This window comes from Mirounga leonina, unplaced genomic scaffold (genome assembly GCF_011800145.1).
Source record: "Mirounga leonina isolate KUSES-001 unplaced genomic scaffold, KU_Mleo_1.0 Mir_174, whole genome shotgun sequence".
Taxonomy (NCBI): Eukaryota; Metazoa; Chordata; class Mammalia; order Carnivora; family Phocidae; genus Mirounga; species Mirounga leonina.
In genome coordinates this window covers 22,659,730-22,684,322 of record NW_023270451.1, presented here as the reverse complement: position 1 = coordinate 22,684,322, position 24,593 = coordinate 22,659,730, and the positions used below count along the sequence as shown (strand labels likewise).

Here is a 24,593-nt window from a genome sequence, read left to right as displayed (position 1 = left end):
TTCTGCTAACTTACTATGACTTTGGAGATAAGAAGAAGAAGAGGAAACAAATACAGGTTTTGGTTTTGTTGTTAAAAAGAAAAACTAAAATAAGGAGAGGTCATGAATTTGAAAATTCAGTTTTGAAGAAAGACACTATGAGGAAAGGTGTGGTTACAAGAAATAAAGGGACAAAGGGAAATATATGTTTATATCAATTACTGTAAGAAAAAAAGTATAAAGTAAAAACAAGGGAAGTCACTCACTTATTGCAAGCTGCAGTCACTTATGATACAACCTCATCAATACTATGTGTCTTGCTTAACAAATTAATACTCACTTAACATCTTTTCACACTAATATATAGTTCTATTTTTCTAAAAATATGAGTTCACATGATTTAGTTTCTATATATCATTTAATTTCATTATTTTGGATGTGACTGTTTAATCGTCTTTCTATACTTAACTGATGTTTTCCTCTGATTATAGTATGTTGCTGTATTGGATCATAAGTTTAAATGAAATATACCACTGTATTGTACAAATGCACTAAAAGTCAAAATTTTTATACTCAGATGCTAGTAATTGTCTTTATAGCAATATTTTTATATAGTTCCAAACAGGACTTTGAAGTTATGCTTGGGTGTTCATTTATCATTTGAGTTATCTTCCTTTGGGAATCAAGTATAAGTAGAGTTTATAAATTCTGTAATTTTCATCCTTATTCAGGTATAATTTACACATAATAAAGTACATCTCTTTTAAATGTACAGTTGGTAAGTTTCACAAACATAACCTGTAATCGCCACATCAATAAAGATACACATTTCCATCAACCTAAACTATACCATTTTCCTTTCTAGTAAATCATCCTCACCCTGGGCCCATATTAGATGTGTTTTTTCTAGAGTTTCAGAATCAGACTGTCCATGCTGATGCAAGTATCAGTAATTCATTCCTTTTTATTACTGATAGTATTTCATTGTACCAGATGTAGTACATTTGGTTTAGCTATTCTTCTATTCTGAGTTGGATTTTGGATATTATGAGCAAAGTTACTATAAACATTTGTGTGCAAGTTGTTGTGGGGGCATAAATTTTCACTTCTCTTAGACAAATAACTAATAGTGGAATTGATGTTCTACAGTAGTGGATGTTCAACTTTTAAAGAAATTGCCAAATTATTTTTCAAAGTGGTGGTACCATTTTATATTCCTACCAGCAATGCAGGAAAATTACAGTTGCTTTACATCCTAACCAACACATGGTACTGTATTTTAAAATTTTAGCCATTCTACTGAATAGCTAATGGTACCTTATAATGGTTTTAATTTCCAATGCTTTGATGACCAATGCCATTAAGTATCTTTTCATGCACTTACTGAGCATTCATATATCTTTTTCAATGAAATACCTTTTCAAATATTTTGCCAATTTAAAAAAACTGGGTTGTCCAGCTTTTTATTATTCAGTTGTAATAGTTCTTTATATAGTCTGGATGCATATCTTCATATATGTATACTCTATGTAATAAATACACATAGATACATACACACATACAAAGACTGTCTGTGTATCTCTGATTTATTTATTTTCCTCTCCCAGTCTGTGGTTTACCTCTTAATTTTCTTTTTTTTTTTAATTTTTTAAAAAAGACTTTATTTGTCAAAGACAGAGAGAGAGCAAAAGCAGGGGGAGCGGGAGGCAGGGGGAGAAGCAGGCTCCCCACTGAGCAAGAAGCCTGATGCGGAACTCGATCCCAGGACCCTGGGATCAAGACCTGAGCTGAAGGCAGACGCTTAATGGACTGAGCCACCCAAGCACCCCTACCTCCTAATTTTCTTAATTGTGTCTTTCAAGGAAGTCCAATTTATACCTTTTTAAAAAGATTTGTGCCTTTTTTTCCTATCTAAGAAATCTTTGCCCCATTTAAGATTGCTAAGATTTCTCCTATTTTTCTTCTTGAAGTGTTAATGTTTTGATTTTATATTAGGTCTATATCTTTCAAATTAATTTTCATGCATGATGTTTGGTAAGGGTGGAGTTTCATTATTTTTCCACATGGATAACTAGTTGTTTCCACACCATTTACTGAAAAGACTATTCATTACTGCCACTGAATTACTTGAGCACATTTGTTGAAAATCAATTGACTAGATACTTGTGGGCTGATTTTTGGACTTTTCCAATCTCTTTGATGTATTTATCCTTGTGTGAATACCACACTGCCTTGATTACTATATAATCACTCTTGAAACTAGGTGGTATGAATTTTCCAACTCTGCGTATCTTTTCCAAAACTATTTTGACTATTCAAAGTTATCTGCATTTTCATATAAATTTTACCATCAGCTCATCAATTTCTTTTAAAAGTCCACTGATGTTTGATTTTGGATTGCTCTGAATCTATAGATCCACTTGTGGAAAACTGACATGGTAATATTGAGCTGATCCATGAACATGGTGCATTTCTTCATTTATTTAGATTTTCTTTACTTTCTTTTAGTAATACACTACAATGTTCAGTGAAAAGTTGTAGCTATAGTTTGTTAAATTTATCTCTATTTCATGTTTTTTCAAGTTACTGTAAGTGGTACTGATTTTTAAATTTGTTTCTAATTGTTTGTTGCTAGAATATAGAAATATAATTGACTTTCAAATATTGGCCTTGTATTTTATGACCTTGCTAAACTCACTTATTAATCATAGTAGACTTTTATAGATTCCTTAGAATTTTCCAAATATAAGATCATATCCACTATGAAGACATTTTTATTTCTTCTTTTCCTACCTGTTTATTTTTCTATTTCATTTGAAGATATTTGGTTTCTGTGATGGAAGATACATAAAGTCTTTAACATGCCCAACTAATCTAGACATATAAAGACTATCTTGAATTCATTATATTTTTGGTTAACAGTCTAAAAGTCAGAAATGATATCTAGGGATATAAATATAAAGCAATTAAGAAACTCATATTCTAGAATGAGAGATTTAGGAAAACCTAGATTAATCTTTTATGTTTCTTCAAATGCATAACAGAGTGGGGTTTGAGGAAGTATCACTTACCTACTATAAAGCTGACAGGAATTTGAAGGAAGCAATTAATGTACAAAATGCTATTAACTGAAAACAGTAGCCACGCTCAAAGTAAAAGGTAAATGAGAATTTATATTCATTTAAGCCATAAATTCTTTAAACTCATTTGAGAATTACACGGTCAGATCTTTTAGTTGAACAGTTTTCCCCAAGAATGGAGAAGTTTATTTCCTCTGCAAGGCAAGTGTTTAAAATTACTCTGAACACAACTCAGGGAGAGAAAAAGAGAAGATCTGGTTCACTTGCCAACAAGTGAGAAGCTCTGCTATGACTCTAAAGGTGAATGAGGGAGTCTGAAGAAAGACCTTGTGAGAAATTTTAAAGCAGAAAATTATTTTTAAAGCCCAAATTGTAAGATTAGAGCATATCATATAACAATAAATTATATAATTATATAATAAATCAAAACTCCAATATGACGTGCAAGTTTCTTCCTGCCCTCAAAGCATGATCTCTAATTCCAAGTCAGAATTATTTGTGATGCTAAAACTAAAAGGAACAAATACATGTATAATCGCAATTTCAGAAGAAATAAGAACTGTCCCACATTGCATAAGAAACCAGCATTTTAAACCATGAAGGCATAGTTGCTCAATTCACAGCGTGGCTTTCTGAATTGGTCTCTACAATTGAATGGTATTCACTATTTGCCCAATATTAGTTTGTATCCAAAACCACTTTACAGTCTTATGAAATAAAAGTGATTCTAATTGTACAGAAAATAGACAATCCATCTCATGAAGTATACTTTTTAAAGCATTATGTTCAAGTACACATCTCTTTGTTCAGGCAGCTGTTCGGGGTAGTGTTATAGCACCTAGCTACACAAATCCTGAAAGCCTTGTAATCCGGTGTGATTTATAGTTCATACGTGCATGAGCAGAATGGCATCCTGGTAAGTATGGTTCAGAGGGAAAGCACCCAGAGGTGGAACTAAACTATTCTCCACGCCTTATTCTCCTCATGTGAAAATTGGTATCTACTTCACGTGTCAAAAGGAGGGACAAAAAAATAAAATGTGGTATAGACATGAAAGGACGTTGGGCACTATTACTACAATGATGAAAGTGATAAAATCTCCCATTTGGAAAATGTGTAACATTCAAATTACCTTTCTGTATGTTCTTAAATGTTTGGTCCATTTTTGAGCTGTCTTTATAAATGGACTTCTATAACAATATGTGTACAATCTAGCACATGTAGGATTGAGAAAATGCAAAATTAAAAGTTAGGTTATTATTTCAATTATGAATTCACACTATGCATATGCTGTGATAGTAAAATTTAGGGGTTAAAAGGGTCTGTAATAGGGGGAAAAAGGCTGTGATAGGACAAATTCACTAAATCATAAACATGACTTACTGGCTCTGTGACCTTGAATGTATTAACATTTCTAATCCTTAGTTTCCAGATTGTAATAAAATGAATATAATAACTTAAATAAATATTATATAACACATATAAAAAGCTTAACTAAGGACCTAGTGCCTAGAGAATATTTAACAAATGTTTACTGTTGTTTTTACCTGGATAATGTATTAATAGCTAGATAGGGGTGAATGCATTTTTAAGTACTATCTGTGCACACTGTCCCAATTACCTTATTTGAATCACACTAGCTTTGAAAACAGAGTACGTTTTTTGAGAGTCAACAACAGTAAAAAGGTCAAATACTTGCACTAAAGTTCTGAGAACCTTAATTTCACTTACCATCAAAATATAAAAGTATAGTTTATGTGATCCCTTTAAATTGAATTTTTTAAGTCTTCAAAAATATAACAATTAATAAAGTCAGCAACAATCAGTCCCTCTAAACATATGTGACCAAATCAACTGATATTTATGCACAATTATGATTTATATGACTGAAATGAGATACATGTAGTCAAATCAGCCTTTAAGATCCTTTAAGAAAAAAATATATTTTCTTGCTACTTTCTAAATTTGTTTACTTTGCTTCCACAAGGAATGGATTGATCTTTTTATTTTTTAGCTATAAAGGATGAGGTAACAGGAGCCAAACTGTAATAGACATTTAAATTAAAAATCAGGTATTTTCTAAGGTTATAATTGACAAATAAAGGCTAAACCTAAAATACAAAATGAGGGGTTTATGTCTTCAGCATGACTTGTTTCTAATGTTTCAAACAATTATCTTATTTTGATGTGAATTATTTCAATAAGAACTGCCCCCTCTCCCCCTCAGGCTGAGATACAATAGGTAAAGACAGATAAATCTGTTTTCCCTTTTCCTTTCATCTATTATCAGACCAAGCAGTGTCCATGCACTGTCCTTTAGAGTTTAGATGACGATATTATACAGGATTCATTGGATCAGTTTATTGAATTCTCTGGTGAGCTGTCAAACAAAAACTAAACAACTATAAAATTGCATTTACAATTTGCTGAATTGAAGTCATAAAGATCCTACATGTTCAGTGTAAATGATGTGAGAGGTTATGTTGAAAAATGATGAGTTGAGTGCCTTGTTTTGCAGACATTTATTCTAATAAAAGTGATATACTAGTCAAAAGTGGCATTTAAATGAAGTCAAAACTTCAACAAAATTTTTTTAAACTAAAGAGTTTTTAATGTAGACTTAAGCAAATCTAAAAAGGGAAAAGCTATAGTAGGATATAGTTACAGTTCTTACATAATCAATTCTTTTATTCAGATATTCTGTAATAAATATTTATTGTGTGCACACCAAAAACCTAAAAGATATACCTAAAAGAAAAATAGATACACACCACCTACTCTCATTATAGCAGAGTCTTGGATTGTAAGATCACATGGTGCTTTTAAACATTTTTGTAGAAAGTGTCTCATTTTTTTTTATGTTTGATCACATTTTATGACCTTACTCTGAACTTGATAGCTTTTAAAATATTTGATTTAATTGTACTTGAGCAAGTGGTGCTAAATACATATTTATTTGCTTTCTCTGAGATTTGCTATTAGTATCTAGAGGTTAAAGTCCTACACAACAAAGCTTTTGCCTCTTTCTTGTATTTGGGTACTGTGACATATTTTTCCTTTCTTATTGGGATTTAGATTAACATAACATACTCTATATTTAACATTTAAATTTTTTAAATTCATCTAGGAAAATGTTTGCTTTTAATTTTTGGTTTCAAATTTTTATTTAAATTCTAGTTAGTTAACATACAGTGTAATATTGGTTTCAGGACTAGAATTCAGTGATTCATCACTTACATATAACACCTAGTGCTCATCACAAGTACTCTCCTTAATATCCAACACCCATCTAGCCCAATGCCTGCCCACCTCCCCCCATTAACCTGTTTGCTTTTAAAAGCTAGACCTTAAATATCTAGATCTGAAATGTTTAAACTTACTGTAAGCATTACTTATTTGAAATGAATTTTGTATCTAACCCAATCTTAATCATAAGAACTTTGTTCTACCCCTGTATTTCAATACAGAACAAAAGTAGTTGAATTCTTTAAAAAAAACACTGCCTAATACATGCCACTTCAGGGACTATATACCACATAATAGGCATAAACTTAAATATTTTCTTTTTTTTTTTAAAGATTTTATTTATTTATTTGGGAGAGAGAATGAGATAGAGATAGAGAGCATGAGGGGGGAGGGTCAGAGGGAGAAGCAGACTCCCTGCTAACAGCAGGGAGCCCGATGCGGGACTCGATCCAGGGACTCCAGGATCATGACCTGAGCCGAAGGCAGTCGCTCAACCAACTGAGCCACGCAGGCGCCCCAAACTTAAATATTTTCTAAAAATGCTATACCTTCCCAAGAAGTGACATTTCTTGATTTGAAAGCTAGCTCTGATTTTTCAGGTTTAAATAGTTATGCATACAAATATTTAAAGGAAAAAATTTTGAATGCTAATCTGTATATATTGGCCCCAGAAAATGTCTCATTAAGCCAAAGTCCCCTTTAAAACAAGTCTTTGAAGTTTCCACTGTTTTTAATCTTCTATCTATCACCAGTAGTTGTAATTTAAAAGTTGTAATATCCATGGTCCCAAATCCATAGTGGCCGTTCCTCTTGTCTAACCACAAGGGAGTAACATGAACACAAAACCTGTAAGGACTGAGAATTCCCATGAACATGGTGGTGCCCTCACTGCCCTCCATTACAAATGACACTTCATTATGCACAATCACAAAATCAAGACTCTGATAAAAAGTGAAACTCTCAATTACCCCTTGTGCTGTAATGGCAACAAAACCTCTTATTAAAATGATGTGAATGAGGCAAAAACCTTTCAAGATTTAATGTACTTCAAATGGAAATCTTCAAATGGAAAACCAATGATTTTAGGTAAAAAATTAAAAAAAACTTTTCATATTTAGAAATTACATATGCAGGTGTGAATCCAAAATAAACAAGTACATATTTATTTCAAAAACTCAGTATGCATTTATATTTTCTTTTGAGTATTATAACCTCTTCCAAAAAGGACAGGGACATATTTAAGACCTTCAGATTAATTTATTTTTTATTATGTGTAACTACAATTCCTATAAAATCCTCACCTCCAGAAGTGTCATATGACTCAATGTCAAAAAGTCACTAAACACATATGCTAAGGATAAAAGCATGATGAATGTTATTGACCATAAGTAGCAGTACTTGCCAGAAAGCATTTACAGTTTAATGTAAATGGCACTGAAGAGCAAATATACAATTTATTAGAAATTTCTCATATTGAAGCACAATTTTCTCCTGTAACATCATTTTCCTGTAACTGCTGTCCTCCAGTGCTAGGACGGCGGTCTGGAGTTAAAAAGAATACCTAAGTCTTTTTCCACAGTTCACTCCTTCAAATGCTTCACAATTGTTACTATGTCTTCTTAAAATGTTCTATTTTAGGTAAAAGTTGGCAGAATCTTTAATTTTTATATATACAAGAGAAAAATGTTTAGATCTCTCACCATCCTGGTCAGTCTTTCCTAAATAGTCTCAAAATTTTCAGGGTTCTTCTTAAGAGAGGGTATGCAACATCAAACAAATGAATTGTATTGTGGTATAACATTAATCAGACTGCCTGTCCATCCATCCATCCAACTAGTTATTGATCACTACATAATATGCAGCCTCTAAGATGCACCCAAGTGATCTCTGGCTCCTGATGTTCATGGAGTGTAAGAGGGACCTATTAACTCTTCTATCAAATAAAATACAAAACTGACGGAATGTCACTTTGGATATTAAGTTATGAAAAGATGACGGATTCCAGCGTGGATACTCTCTTGGCTCACTCCCTCTGGAAAATCCAGTTTCCATGTAGTGAGGCGTCCCTGCAGAGAGGCTCTCATGAAAAAGCTGGAAAGTAGATCCCATAAACTGTGAGATAAAAGTTCGTTGTTTCAAGTCACTAAATTTTGAGGCAATATGTTTTACAATAATAGGTACAGTATGTCATTTACATAGTGGTAAACAAGATCAGAAAGGTCCCACTTAAAGCTGTAACACCCCAAAACACACGAGTTCTTAAAAGTTATGCTGCAAATCCATGTCTGAATAAAGAAGAGGGTCCAGACAAGAATTTAATATAGATATTATTTTTTCTGGTAAAAAAATTAATAATGGAAAGTATTTTTTAAAAAAGAAGTATACAGCGTAATAACATAGACATATTACTGAGGAAATTCAGTTTGACTACATCTGCCTTTCTTAAGTAGACATTGTCCTCCTTTCTAAATCCCCATCCCCATCAATATAATTAAATGTTAGCATGATGCTTTTTAATCGCTAACTATTAACATACATTTTTAAAAGATCAATTTTATTGTGATCAAATTTATATAATAAAATTCACCAATTTAAGTTGTCTAATACAGTGAGTTTTCACAAATATATATATAGTTGTGTCATATATACAATAGCCACAATATAGCACATTTTTATTGCCTCAAAAATGCCTCTGAAATGCTTGCAGTTTAAAGTACAGTATGAAGGCTTTTCTGTCTGCCTTCTTTAGTCAATATAATAGTTCTGACAGTCAAATACTGGGTTGAATATATCAGCAATTTGTTTCTTTGCATGGCTGAGAAATATTTCATTACACAGGATACAATACAACTTGTATATCCTTTATGAGTTAAAGGCATCTGAGTTGTTTCTAGCTATCATGAACAAAGCTCCTATGAACATGTAAGTATGAGTCTTTGGGTAGATATATGTTTTTATTGCTCTTGAAGACATAGCTATGAATAGAATTGCTGGCTGATACGGCAAGTACATGCTTAACTTTTTAAGAACCTGCCAAACTATTCTGCAAAATGGCTGTGCTATTTTGCATTTCTTCTGGCAATGAATGAACGTTAAATTTGCTCCACATCCTTGTCAATGCATAGTATTATCAGTCTTTTAAATTTCAGCCATACTAGTGGGTGTGTAGTAGTACCTCATTGTGGATTCAATTTGCATTTCCCCAGTGATTAATGATGTTGAGCAGCATTTCATGTGCTTAACTGTGTATCTTCCTCGGGAAAGTGTCTCTTTAATTGATTTGCACATTTTTAATAGGATTATACATCTTCTTATTGAATTAGAAGAGTTCTTCATATCTTCTAAATAACAGTCCTCTATCAGATCATTGTTTTTGCAAATATTCAGTCTTTAGCTTGCTTTTCCATTTTCTTGAACAAATGTTTTAAATTTTGATGAAGTTTCATTTATCATGTCTTTCTCTTACATTTCTTGCTTTAGAGCAAGATCTTTGTCTTAAAAGATCTTTGATTAACCCAAGGTCATAAAGATTTTTGCCTGTTTTCTAGAAATTTTATGGCTTCAATTGTTGCACACAGATCTATGATCAATCTTGAATTAATTTTTGCATATACTGTGGGACAAAGGTCAAGTGTTCTTATTCTTTTTTTAATGTGGTTATTCAATGGTCCCAGAACCATTTGTTGAAAAGACCATAATTTCCCCCACTGAATTATTCTGGTGCATTTGTCAAAAAGCAATTGTTCATGTCTGTGCAGGTCGATATTGGAACTCTCTTCTGTTCCATTAATTTGTATTTCTATCCATATGCCTAAACCATAGACTGTTGTGATTAGTGTAGCTTTGAGGCAGTGAAAGTTCTTCAACTTTGTTCTTTTTAAAAAATCTTGCTGAGATTTTCACTGAGATTTCCTTAGTCTGCAGATTTGGAGAAAATTGGAAATTTAACAATACTGAGTATTCTTACCCATGAACGTGGTCTATTGCTTCACTCATTTAGGTAGTCTTTATTTTCTCTCAGAAGTATCTTGCTGAAGTTGTCAACATATCATGTCAGGTTATCCTTAAGTATTTCATGTTTTTGATGTTAACATAAATGTTATTTTTAATCTGAATTTTCAATTCCTTCTTGTTGCCAGTCTGTAGAATAGAACTGATTTCTGTACATCAACCTATGCCCTGTAATCCTGTTTGACTCACTTACTAGTTCTCATAACATCTTTGGTAGATTCCTTAGGACTTTCTACGTAAGTTATCTGTGAATAGGTTTACTTCTTCTTTTTCAATCTATGTGCTTTCCATTTCTTATTCTTGCCTCACTGACCTAGCTATGAGCCCTAGGACAATGTTGAATAAAGTGGTGAAAGTGGACACACACACATTGTTCTTTTACTAGAGAGAAAGGATTTGCTATTTATCACACAGGAAATTCCCTTCTATTTCAAGTTTCCTGAGAGTTTTTTTGTTGGTCTCTATCTACTGAGATGAGCATGTGAACGTATGATTTTTCTCTATTCTTCTATCAGTATGGAAAAGTGCACAGGTTGAATTTCAAACATTAAATCAAACATGCATTCCAAAAATTAATGTCATTTAGTCATAATGTATTACCCTTTTTATATATTCCTGACTTCAATCTGTTAAATTTTTGCTTAAGGACTTCTGTATCTACGTTCATGAGCAATATTGGTATGTAATGATTTTTGCTTTAATGTCTTTTTCTGACTTTAATATGATGGTAATGCTGGCCTCATAAATGTAGTTGAGATGTGTCCTCTCTTCTATGTTCTGGAAAAGTTTATATAGAAGGCATGTTATTTCTCCCTCTAATGTTTGGTGAGATTCACCAATGAAACAAACTGAAACTGGAATTTCCTTTGCCAGAAAGCTTAGAATCTAAATTCATCTTCATGAGTACATGTACACACACATACACACACATGCACACACTATTTTTTTGTGAGTGAGCTTTGGTACTTTGTCATAGCACTGTCTTCTAAGAAATTTAACCATTTATCCTAAGTTGTATTTATCAGCATAAAGTTCTTCATAATATTGGCTAATCCTTATAATAACTGTTAGGTCTATAATGACGTCCTCTCTTTTTTTCTACCTTATATAATAAATTACCCCAAAATTTATAGACATTTTATCTTCCATAGTTTCTCTGAGTCAAGAATTCAGGAGATGCTTGACTAGGCAGTTCTGGCTTGGTGCTTCTCACTAAGTTCAATCAAATGTTGACGGGGGCTACTGGCATCTCAAGGCTTTACTGAAGCTGGAAGATCTCCCTCTAAGGTGCTGCCCTCACATGGCTCGCTAGTTGACAGGCCTAAGTTCTTCCTTGTATGAGCCTCTCCAGAAGGCTGTTTGAATGTGTTCTCAAAATGGCAGCTGGATTTCTCCGGAGCTGGTGATCCAGAAGACCAAGGTAGAAACCACATGCCTTTTATAGCCTAGCCTCGGAAGCACACATCACTACTTCCTTCATACTCTAATCATCAAGGCTAGTCAGGGGTCAGTGTGGTGGAAGACTGAACAAGAGAAGCAATACCGGGAAGAGAGGATCATCAGAGGGTTATTTACTTTGAGGATGCTATGTAGAGGACATGGTAATGTGATAGAAACTGACTTGGGATTTGGACAACATAAATACCATAATATAAGAAGAATTCATTCACTGAAAGAGTGATTTTTGAACTGAGACTTGATAAGAGGGAATCAGTCAAGTAAAGATCATATGATTTTTTTAGAGGAGGGTATAAGACAGAGAATGGTACAAATAAAGGATAATAATGTGAACATACTACGTTTGATGTGCCACATGAAATTTAATTAAATTTGAAAGCCACATGAAGATCTCAAGTAGGAAGCTGAATAACTCTCAAGCACGGACAAGAGAGGACAAAGCTTTAAGTAATAAAAGGAAATAGAGAATGAGACAGAATACCTTAAAAAAAAAAAAAGAAAAAACAGAAAATTACCCAAATTCAAGTGTTCAGATTGAATTCCAAGCAAAACAAACAAACACAGATCTAGTTATAGCCTGACAAAAACCAAATTAAGAGGGGAAAAAACCTCCAAAACAGAAAACCAGAAAGGACTACAAATCAGATTAATATTAAATCTCTCTTTACCAGTTGTAGATATTAAAAGACAATGGAAAATATCTTTGTAGGACTGAAAGAAAAGGATTTTTAACTCAAATACTATACCTACTTATTTTTGAGGGCCAAATAATACATTTTCAGACATGTAAGCCCCCTGGCAGCTATGTATGACCCAGAGGAAATCAAGAAGGCTAGAAATAAATTAAGTCAGGTTCCACTAGAACCTTTATGCCTTGAAAGTGACACAGATTGAATGACATAAAACTACATTTCATTTTCTTTTTTTTTTTAATTTTATTCTTATGTTAATCCCCATACATTTCATTTTCTATCAATTCACTCATACTTGATTCTAGACGGAATAATATTTTCCTAACCATAACATTATAGATACTACTTATTGGTTTTAATTTTTGAATGAACTTACAGGAAAGCTACCTAAGACAACTGTAGCCATATAATAGACAGTAAATGTCATAAACTCTTGCAAAAGTTTTTAACTAAAAAAAAACCTGATTGGTGAAAGTTTTATAAAAGCAATCATTAAATTTTTATCTAAAACTGAAAAATCAAGAAATGAAGAAAAGACTTATATTGGTACTTCCAAAAGAACTAAAAGGAGAAACCAGTAACAATGGTTTCCTCTGCAGACTATCAGATCCTGTGCCTTTGTTAGAAAAGGCTATAAAATCGACTCTCAGTTTTCTAACAATCTACACGATCACCTAAGAAGGCATCAGAGTTTTCAGAAAAAAATAATAATCACTAATATTTTATTGAATTTCAACTTTTTCTAGGCATTCATTACATGTTTTAACTCATTTAATACTCATCTCACATGTATGGGGGAGGTACTATTATGATGCCCATTTTATAAATGAAGAAACTACAGGGAGATTAAACACTTCCATAAACTCATACATCTAAATGATTAAGCCAGAATCTGAATCCATGAGGTCTGGCTTCATGGGGAAAAAAAAACAGTTACTAGAGAAAGACAATTATTCCTAGTACTAAGTGCATAAAGAAATATCAGTGAATACATTAAATAATATTTATAATTTGTAACAGAATCAGCTGTATGACTGTACCTATCCTCTGGCTATACTATAATTCAAAGATATTTTTCCCCTTGTCCACAGAGATAGAACATAAGAGATTGAGTGAAATGTCTACATTTGGGACATCTCTAGCAAAACAACATCACAGAAAGCTAAATTATGTATCCAAAAATAAATGGAAAGTAGTTTGTATAACTTTTAATTAGTCTCCTAATATCTAGAGATTCCTACTTTCTTTCCATGGGTATATCCAGTATTTTTATCTCTTTTGAACTATTATTTTTTCCTAATAACTTTATAATTTTAAGTTTAAAAGTATTTTCTCCATAACTTTACATGGACCAACAGACATAAGGCTCTTTTAAGGATCTCCAAGAAAAGCATCACTTAATATGTTCTGATATAAAAATGAATTGTAAGTAGATAAACCTGCAGATTCAAATGAACCGAATCAAAACTATTTAAATTATTTTTTACATAATGCAGGATCTGACAATAAGAAAAGAACTTTTTTCTAACTTTTTAACTATATGACATTTGGCAAGTTACGTTCTATCAAGCACCAAAAAGATTATAGGTTTTCAAATAACTTACAACATTTTCTTTTTAGGTTTTCACCAGGTAACATTGAAATATACAATAAATACGCTCAAATAAAAAAAATTTAAAAGAAGAAATATACAATAGAAACATACAAAGTAGTATGAATCTAAAGTCAAAAGGAGAGTGGTAAATATGTTATGCACTATGCATTATAGAGCATGAGTTAATCTAGAGACCAGCTGGATTGACAAAGTACACAGAATCGCCTAGAGCATGGTACTGATCTTTAGTCAAAGCTGTGAGATGTACTAACCAGGGATAAATGATCTTCTGCAAATATGGGTCCGTGAGCTGTTTCAAGGCAAGACAGACTAGCTTGTCAAAATTGTTTGGCAATAATAATTGGATTTATTCCTTCTACCTGGATTTGGTGGAGTCCAGGGGTTTTCAATGATTTCAGTGAGAAATCCCTACCATACATAGACTTGGGACTTCTTGGTACCAAGATGCTGCATGCACATGCATGCCCATGGTGGTTCAGCACTGGGAGACCAAGTCCTGTGAGGCCCAGTAGAGGGATTATAAAGAAGACTGTGTCCGAGTTCGCCACGCCCACCCTGTTACCGCTTTTCTTTCTCCCGAAGCTGCTGTGGTGCATCCTTTCTGACTACGAACTATTCTGATTCCTGTGAGTCCTTTCCTAATCAATTATGTAAAGTAATTACATGATATTAGCATAATACTTATCATGAGTGCTTAGTTCTAAATGACATCAGTAAAATGAAGGAAATAGTAATTGTTTACTGATACTCTGACCCAGGCTAGACTTTCACTCCCCCAGGAACCTCACCTGGTTTGAGCTGAACCACTTCTTAACTCATATAAATGATGTGGAGTTGAAAAACACGTAAGCCTTGAAAATTATCACATTAAAATACTCGTAATTTCTCCAGTGTGTTAAAAATGTCATATTAATGGAGGTTTTGTTAGTAGCATCAGTTCATAAACTCAGGTATTGTCATTTAAAGTGTAACAAAATAAAGCAGACTGAGGTCAGATGGAAAATGATTCTCTGTGAGTGTGGATAAAGTCACAGAACTTCACTGTGTGATTTCAACGCGTATCCAAAAGTTGGCACCAATTTCATACACATTCCCAGGAAATAAGTAAAATCTTGACCTCTAATACTTCAGAAAGAATCACCATCCAAATTTCAGTTCCGTTCTTCTCATCACTTCTCGCTTCCTATCTTTCTCCCACTTGTATTATTTTAGACCCATGGCTCCCAGATCTGTGCTTAGTAGTTAGGAAAAATATCAAACTAAATTCACTAATTTTTCAGGTATCCCTTTTTGAAAATAAATTTCAGTAACCACTGAATGTGACAGCTAAGACACCAATTAAAACAAGAAATATAAAACCACACCTATTTTAAATTCTTAGTTTTAAAAAGTTCATTAAAAATACAGGTTCTAGGGGCACCTGGGTGGCTCAGTTGTTACGCATCTGCCTTCGGTTCAGGTCATGATCCCAGGGTCCTGGGATCGAGCCCCGCATTGGGCTCCCTCCTCCGCGGGAAGCCTGCTTCTCCCTCTCCCACTCCCCTGCTTGTGTTCCCTCTCTCGCTGTGTCTCTCTCTGTCAAATAAATAAATAAAATCTTTAAAATAAATAAATAAATAAAATAAAAATAAAAATACAGGTCTAGTTTTGGGATTCTGTTTTTGTATTATTACTTTACGGAGAACTACCACCTAAAATATATTCAGAGGACTCAAATATTATTTTTAATAAGTTAAAATTGAGAAAAGACTTTCTCCTTATACTCAATTAAGACCCTGGGTTAAATAATTTGGGGGGGACAAGGGAGGGCTGAAGGTCCCATTTCAATATCAAGATTTGTGCAAAGTGAATGAGGAAATAAATGTACGCCTTTAAAAGATGAAAGTAATATTCTGTAACCTCAAGGTCAAAAAAGTAGTATGAATGATGAGTGCTACCAGGAAGAAGAGATCACTAGGGGATATGTAGGTCAAGGAGGACTTCTTGGAAGATAAGGGATTTGAAATATGTTCCTCAAGATAAGCAGGTTCTAAACAGAAGACAGTATTTTAAACAGAAGAAATGACAGAGAGAAAGGCACAATAATAAAACAATAATTCACAAGTCACATTTGAAGGAATATGACTACCCACAGGGAGAGGTAAGTGATAAGACTGGCTGATGAAAGATTTCAATACCAGGGTCAAGAGCTTAGATTCTGTACAGAATGGGGAGCCACTGAAGGCATGTGAAGAGGAGAGGCACATGATGGATGTGGAATTTTCACTTCTACCCACAGGTCTCAGATCCTCCAGTACTAGAGTTACACAGAATGAGTTCATTCCTTTTTCCATGATAGCCCTTCCTAGAGCTGAAAACTGCTATTATTTTCCTCCATTTGGAGGAAGGATGAGAAGGAAGGACAGAAGGAAGAAGAGAGAGACTAAAATCAGGAGATAGTTGAGAAGCCGTTTGTAATTTGTAGGAGGTTTGAAATAAAAGGATGGCTATGATTTCATGTAACTATAAACTTCCTTGCAACTGAAAAATGTTCTTATAAAAAAAAGAAAAAAAAAGAACAATGTTCTTAACAAGTTGAATGTGTATCTTATTAATATTTCACTTTAAAATTCACTTCAAAGCCTAACGGGCAGCTTGAAAACCAAGTTCTCTACCGACAGGAAAAGTGCTGTCTGCAGAAAGACAGTCACATTTCCTGAGAGAGCCCCCACACACGGCTCTAAGAGAGCATCAGACAGTTTTTTCTGTGCTCTTCCCAATTATTTCACATACTTTTCTCAGGACTACGGGTAGTCTTGAAGCATCAACATAGCACCCATAGAAGTCATTGATGGTGCATTCTTTAAACATTTCCTTCAGCATTAAAGGGTATTTTCCAACTGAAAAAGTCTAAATTCTAAAACTTAAACCCATGTTTGTGCAACATAAAACCCGCTGCAATAACATCCTCGTGTTACCCTCTTTACAGCAATATTAACTCATTGATATTTCAGAGTATCTGGCCGTGACATTCTGATGGTAACACCAAAACATTTTCATAATTGCCCACACTAAATAGTGTCCCCTCTGTGTTCCTTTGTAGGACCGATGGAAAAATATTAGGACATAAGCAACACGATATTTAAAAATAAATACCTATGACCAAATAAAATGGATTTCAAACCTTGACCTTAGTTGGCTCAGGACTACTTTCTTATCTGTTTTCTAAGCTACAATTTTCAGAACCCCAGGACAGGATATATATCTCAAGGTCCAAAAGAATGTACCCTCTGTCCTATTAAGGTGGCAAAGTTACAGTTTGCCAAAGATTAGTCCTATAAAGTCTATAAAGAGATTTTTTAAATGCATGTATTAACCTCAAATAATTTAGCCAGTTTATCTAAAAACATGTACTGCTGGATACATGTATAATCATTTCAATTTCAATTTACTGTATAACTAGTTTTATTAAAAGGCTTTAGAGTCTAAATTCATATTTGTTGAGGACTTAAGCAGAAATGTTATGCAGTGAGGCACACTTAGTTCAGTAATTAACCATATTGATTCACACGGTACACTTCATATCTTCATGTCGTTCTAAAATACCGTAAGTTTTGGTCTTAAATTACATTTGCATAAACTAATTACAACAAAGAAGGAAACATTAAAAACTAAAGGCAGGTGTTGAGTATTTAGATAAAATCTTCATTGTAATTACATATAACTACAGGTACAATTCTAGAAAACTGAAATTCAACAAAATGTTAAGTAATAAAATTATACATATCTGAAGCCACATATTTACCTGACATTGCCCTTGGTGTTTCTGAGAACCGTTGCAGCAAAATTCTGTGTGACACCCACCAAGCTGATTCCATCCACTTCCACAATCTGGTCATTGACTTGTATTCTTTGGGAAGAGGAGAAAAATTAGCCACAATTAACTTCTCTGATAGTACATTATCATTTTCAAAACATGAGTTGACAAAGTACTTGATTTTATGATACTCTTACTGACCCCAAAATTTGTCTTTTATCCACAAGCTCCGATCTTAGTCAAATGCTTAATGTTTTTATTTTTTTTTTTATTTTAATTTTTTTTTTTTTTTTTAAGAAAGGCAGACTGCCACGTGCAGAGCCTCATTTGCATGTGTCTGGAGTCTTGGAAGCTTGACTACCCTATGTTCTCCTACAAATGGACCTTGAGAGCTTGTTTGGAAGCTCTCTCTAGCAGGGGAGTGCAGAACAGTTCTCCTCTATCGGGGAAGGTCATCCTCTTCGACCGAGCGCACAGCTTCGGGAGGGACGCACGTGGAGTGGTGAGGGAGAAAGGGGACACCTGCCTAGCCAGCCAGATGAGCCGAATCAACCCTGGAGAGCAATGGGGTGACAGATGTCGCAGCCAGATCGCCCTCACATCCTTAATGTTTCTAAAAGATCGTCTTGTATGGTGACTAACATAACATAATAAAATTAAAAAATAAATAAATAAAATAAAAAATAAAATAAAAGATCGTCTTGAAAAATAGATTGTTTTGAAAAGCAATACTAAATGGAGAGATTCAGTTTGCCCAATATTCATATTCCTATCACAAAGAACTGGTAACTGCTAATGTATGACATACTTACATCATTTTTGGTCCTTAATAAATTACATAAAACAACAGATCCAGCTGAAATATGCTGTAGGCCTCATCCCTAATCCTGCTTTCCACCTCTCCTCTTCAAGAAAAAACAACAGGAATTGCAGGGAATCCTTCCTATTCAAGTTGTACGCTTGAAATAGATAATGCTCATAACTGTATGTATGTTTATGTGTGCACACACGTATATAAATGCATATATTTATTTATGTTTAGGAGCAATATACAGTATTAGTGTTGTTTAATGTATAATGCTTTTAAGTTTATATACATGTTTTATACATACCATTTTTTTATTCCTCAAAAGGAAGTATTTCTCTTTTTTTTTCCTGAAGTATTTCAATCATGGAGAAATGCAGAGGAAATTAGGTAATAAACACCCATGTACCAAACACCCAACTTTATCAAATCTCAGCACTGCGCAATATTTGAGTCAGATTTTTTCCTAAAGAAATGTATTCCAGAAAAGCTAGAGCCCCTTTATTATTCATCTCTAATTCTAGTCCCTTCACTGCTTCCATAGATGTAACCATCATACTAATTTTGATGCTCAGTCTTCCTATGGACGTTTTGAAGTAGAAATAATATGTATACATGAATATGCACAATATGTGTACATCTGCAGTTTTCAAACATTGTGAAGTGTGCCTCTCATTCCATAATTTAGTTTGCTTCATTCAACGTTATGTATGAGATTTATCTACAGTTATAAATACCATTCTACTAATTCATTTTAACAACCAGGTATATACATCTTTTGTGAATATATCAAAATATATTCATCCGTTATTTGCAGATGGACAGTTATATTGTTTTCCATTTTAGCCATTATGAATACTGCTCATATGTGTCTCCTTACACACGTGTGTGAGTTTCTCCATGATATACACCTAGAAATAGAACTCCTGAATCAAAGAACATACGCTTTTTCAACTTAAACAGACAAATTTTACTTCAAAATGCTTATGCCGATGCATATTCTCAGTAGCACTGTATGTATGAAAGGTTCTGACTTCCCACACTCTCACCAATAGTTGGTATATTCTGACCCTTTAAATACTGGTGATCTTATGTTAAGAAAAAAAAAAGAAGAAGAAGAAGGTAGCGGGAGGGGAAGAATGAAGCGGGGGAAATCGGAGGGGTAGACGAACCATGAGAGACGATGGACTCTGAAAAACAAACTGAGGGTTCGTTCCCTAGAGGGGAGGGGGGTGGGAGGATGGGTTAGCCTGGTGGTGGGTATTGAGGAGGGCACATTCTGCATGGAGCACTGGGTGTTATGCACAAACAATGAATCATGGAACACTTCATCTAAAACTAATGATGTAATGTATGGGGATTAACATAAGAATAAAAATAAATAAATAAATAAAAATAAAAAATAAAAAATAAAAAAAATAAATACTGGTGATCTTGTAAGTATAAAAAGACATGACACTGTGATTTTAATTGCATTTGCCTGATTACCAGTGTGGTTGAACGTTTATTCATATTTTTCTGAGTCATTTGTCCATTTCTGCAAACTGTTAGATCATGTCTTTTACCCATTTTTGTTGATGTTGTTGGGCTGGGTGTCTTTTTTCTTATTGATTTATTGAAGATGTCCTTATACATACTGTATACTAACACTTTCTCAATTAAATATGTTGCAAGTATCTTTGTCCCAATCTGTGGCTTGTCTTTTCACATTTCTTTGAAAAATGGTGATTTTGAGGAAAACAATTTTTAAAAATATAATCACATTTGAAATTTCAGCTTTGTATCAGGTAGTTCTGTGTTTTGTTTCAGGAATCCCTTTCTGCCTCAAGGTTATAACAACATTCTATTATTTTCTTCTAAAAGTTTTAACATTTTGCCATTCTGCATTTAGGTAGTTATCCACCCGGAAGTTATTTTTTATTATAATATGTGTTAGCAGTCTATTTTTATGTTTTCCAAGTGTTATAAACAAATGCCTTAATAACTTTTAATAAGAGTTCACTTTTCCTCCACCGATTTGTAGTGCTGCATCTGTCAGGGTTTCAAATGTGCATCAACATGTTTTGGGTTTTCTACTAGTTTCTACTTGTCTGTCTGTCTATCTCTGCACACTCTATTGCTTCATAATTAGTTTTGACATTTCATAGGATAATTCCCTCCACCTTGTTCATTGTCCTCAAATTTTTCTGAGCTATTCTTGAGCTTTTTCTCTTCATAATTAGTTTTGGACTTACTTGCCAAGTTCTATAAAAACACTCGTTGAGGTTTTAATAAAATCATACTGATTTTTAGATTAGTTTGGGGAACACTGACATCTTTATCATATTGACACTTCCCACCAATAAACCTTATGCCACTATAATTACTCTGGACAAGTGTTGGGTATATCATATGTTGTTGCCATGTGTTAAGAAGAGTTAAAGTTTGAAAATAAGAATAAAAAGGAGAGCAACCTATCTTTTCAATATGATTTAGGCGCATTATTTAACAGGTCCACCCAAGGATAATTTGGGGGAATGTATTTTCATTGATCCACTGTTTAAAATTGATTAAAATCCTGGATATACTTAAGTTGCATGTTAATTTGCAGATTTTTCTGTCCTGAATAAATTCAGATACTTTCCTTCTGTTAGAAAAGATAATCCCATAGGCCATGGTTTATTTCCCTGTAGAATATTAACTAGTTTTATATCTAACTTAGTAATGTTATTCTAATACTACTTTATTAACTTGTCTTTAACTACGCATGTCTAAAATGTCCTTTGAATCACATTTACCACATCTCACTGGTTCTCTCATTAATTAGTGAGTTAAGTCAAGTCTAATCCGTGTTCATTTTATATGTATGAAAGTCATTTTTTTAACTCTCTGCATATAAGCCTACGATAGCTTCGGAGCTTCCACCAAGATGCCAGAGTGGATTCACAAAGCCAATACAACTGTTACCACAGAAAATACGTTTCATGGGCTGTTTAAGCCCAGGAATAATTGCTTGGTCCCCGGACTGATTCTAAAGCAGCAACAGAGCACTATCTTTGTTAACATGGTTTTGTCCTAATGTAGTACTTCTGAATTTTTTTCTGGCTTTGGCCATTTTGGTTCTGGATCTAGTTTGCGCTAAACAACAATGAAAAATCACTCCCCACTGGTAGCAGCCATGAGTAGGAGTGTAATTTTATATTCTGACCCTTCGAGACGGCTACTGGGATTATAGGGATCTATTATCTCTCATGTGAAAGATGATAAAAAAAATTTTGAGTTACTATCCTTTAATTTTTTTTTGTCTATTTGTGGGCTTAAAGTATTTCATAAAAATTTTGAGTTACTATCTTTTAATTTTTTTTTTGTCTATTTGTGGGCTTAAAGTATTTCATAAAAAATTTCCTGAACACTAGAAAGTAAAATAGCCCTTTGAAATCTGACTGGTGAGTTTTTGTGTTTCTCTGATTACTTAAAGCTCTTTCCGAGGTTGCAGAACAGAAGCGACAAATTCTGTGTTGTTGTAATTGAGAAAAGCCATTATCTCTCACTGTGTATGCATGAAATATGTTCCTAACATAGAAGGGTATTAATAAATTAAATTATAAAGTCTTGGAAGTTAAAGGAGTGATAATCTGGTTCAGAGAGAATAGCAAGCACTTTCATAAATCTTATATTCTAGTATCTTATGAAGACTTTAAGTGAGCTAGACATTTAAGAAAAAAATCCTTCTTAGAGATTCTGCTAGAAGCTCAGAAATATTTTTATAGAAAGCCCAGTTCACATAATAGAAGTGAATCTTTAGGCAAATAAGACTAATTTAATAATTTTGGTTTAAAATACATACCTATATTTTCTCCATGATTTTGTAAAGGTATGGGTTTGCATTTTCCAAATGAAGAGACTAGTTAATCTGAACTTCCTAATATTCTGATATGGATACTGATCAGATTAACAGTATCCCTACATAAAGCTTAAAAAGCATAAGAAAACCAAATTGTCTTTAACTAAACTGAATCATAATTCTGACAAACTTTTATATCGATGGGAATTATGTTTTATAGAGTGTCAGCTTAAAACACGATTTCCAAGATTCTTAGTTATCTTCAAAACCTTGGTCATAAAGCATAGCTTTTAATACATATAACTCCACTTAAAATGTTAAAGTTACAAAAAGTAAATAAAAAATAAAATGTTACAAAGTTACTTTAACTTTGCATCATGTTAAGGAATGTGTTTATCTTTACACTTTAAGAAGACTATAAAAATTGTGTGTGGCTGCAGAAAATGATAGCTACTGGTCTGGTATTGCTTGTGTATGACAGACAATCATTATCAAGTCCCTATCTACCTGCAAAGGTTGTTAACTAGAAGTTGGTTAAGTAAGCTGTAAATTAAGTGTAATATGGATAACTGGGACAATGCTAATGCCAACAGTTAGAGAAAAAAAAAATATTGTGTAGGTGAGGTAATGGGATGGATTTTTTTTTTTTTTTTAGAGAAAGGATAGTAGGTTAGTCCAACAGTATCAGCCTGTTCTAGGATATCAGAGAACAAAATGAAGATCAAAACTTGAGTGTGCATAGCAGGTTGAACAAGGTTTGAAGAAGTGATTTTTATTTGCCTTGGTTTATACCATCTGAGGCCAAAAAAGAATTTATAAAATGAGCTGATTTTTTTTACGAAATGCATTCAGCCTTGAAGGACTTATTCATAATATAATTTAGAAGAAAAGAGCATAGTTCTTCTACTCTAGAGTTACACAGAGTGAGTCAATTCTTATTTTCATGATAGCCCTTCATATATTTGAAAACTGCTATCATGTTCCTCCATTAGGGGTAAGGATGAGAAGAGACTGAAGAAGGTAAAGATTAAAATCAGGAAGACAGTTAAGAAGCCATTTGCAATCTGTAAAAAGCTTGAAATGATAACAGCACAAAATTATGAATGAGAGGTCCTGTTGCTGCACATCCTCACCAGCATTTGGTATTGTCAGTGTTTTGGATTTTGGCCATTCTAATAGGTGTAGTGGTATCTCATCATTGTTTTAATATGCAATACCTCACAGACTGGTAGAAAAAACTTATACATCATATATCTGATATGGGGCTTATATCTACAGTATTATAAAGATGGTTACAACCCAATTACAAGAAGATAATCCATTTTAAAACTAAGTTAAAGAAAGACAGATAATGTATGATTTCACTTATATGTAGAATCTAAAAGCCAAAACAAACCAACCAACCAAAAACGAGGCTCCTGGGTACAGAGAACAGATTGGTGGTTGCCAGAGGGTAGGGGGGTGGGGGGGTGGATAGAATGAATGAAGGGGGTCAAAAGGTACAAACCTCCAGCTACAAAATAAATAAGTCATGGGGATGTAATCTACAGCATGGTGACTATAGTTAATAATACTGTATTGCATATTTGAAAGATGCTATCTATCTTAAAAGTCCTCATCACAAGAAAAAAAGTCGTAACTATGTATGGTGATGAATGTTAATTAGAGTTATCATGGTGATCATTTCACAATGTATACAAATCATTATGTTGTGCACCTGAAACTAATATAATGTTATATGACAATTATACCTTAAGAGAAAAAAAAAAGTGGGCAAAGGATCTGAATAGGCATTTCACCAAAGAAGATGCCCATGGCCAAGAAGTACATGGAAAAGATGCTCAAATCAACAGCCACCAGAGAAATGCAAGAGGTATCTTCACACCCACTAGGAGATGGTAATGATCAAAAGACAGATAATAACAAGTGTTCATGAGGATGTGGAGAAATTATAACCTTCATACATTACCAGAGGCAATGTAACTTTGTGCAGCTACTTTGGAAAACCATCCAGCAGTTCCTCAAAAGGTTAAACATAAAGTTACCACATGACCCAGAAATTCCACTGTTAGGTATATACCAAGAAAA

The 24,593-nt window shown here is 33.5% G+C and overlaps 1 protein-coding gene across 1 annotated transcript in view; it reads right to left on the bottom strand.

The window, feature by feature from the left end:
- The window catches only part of PPP1R9A (protein phosphatase 1 regulatory subunit 9A), a 299,948-nt gene that overhangs the window by 95,057 nt on the left and 180,298 nt on the right, over window positions 1-24,593 (bottom strand). The window contains exon 5 of the mRNA XM_035021390.1: window positions 17,866-17,977. Coding sequence (XP_034877281.1) covers window positions 17,866-17,977 — 112 coding nt within the window. The remainder of the gene's footprint in view (window positions 1-17,865; window positions 17,978-24,593) is intronic.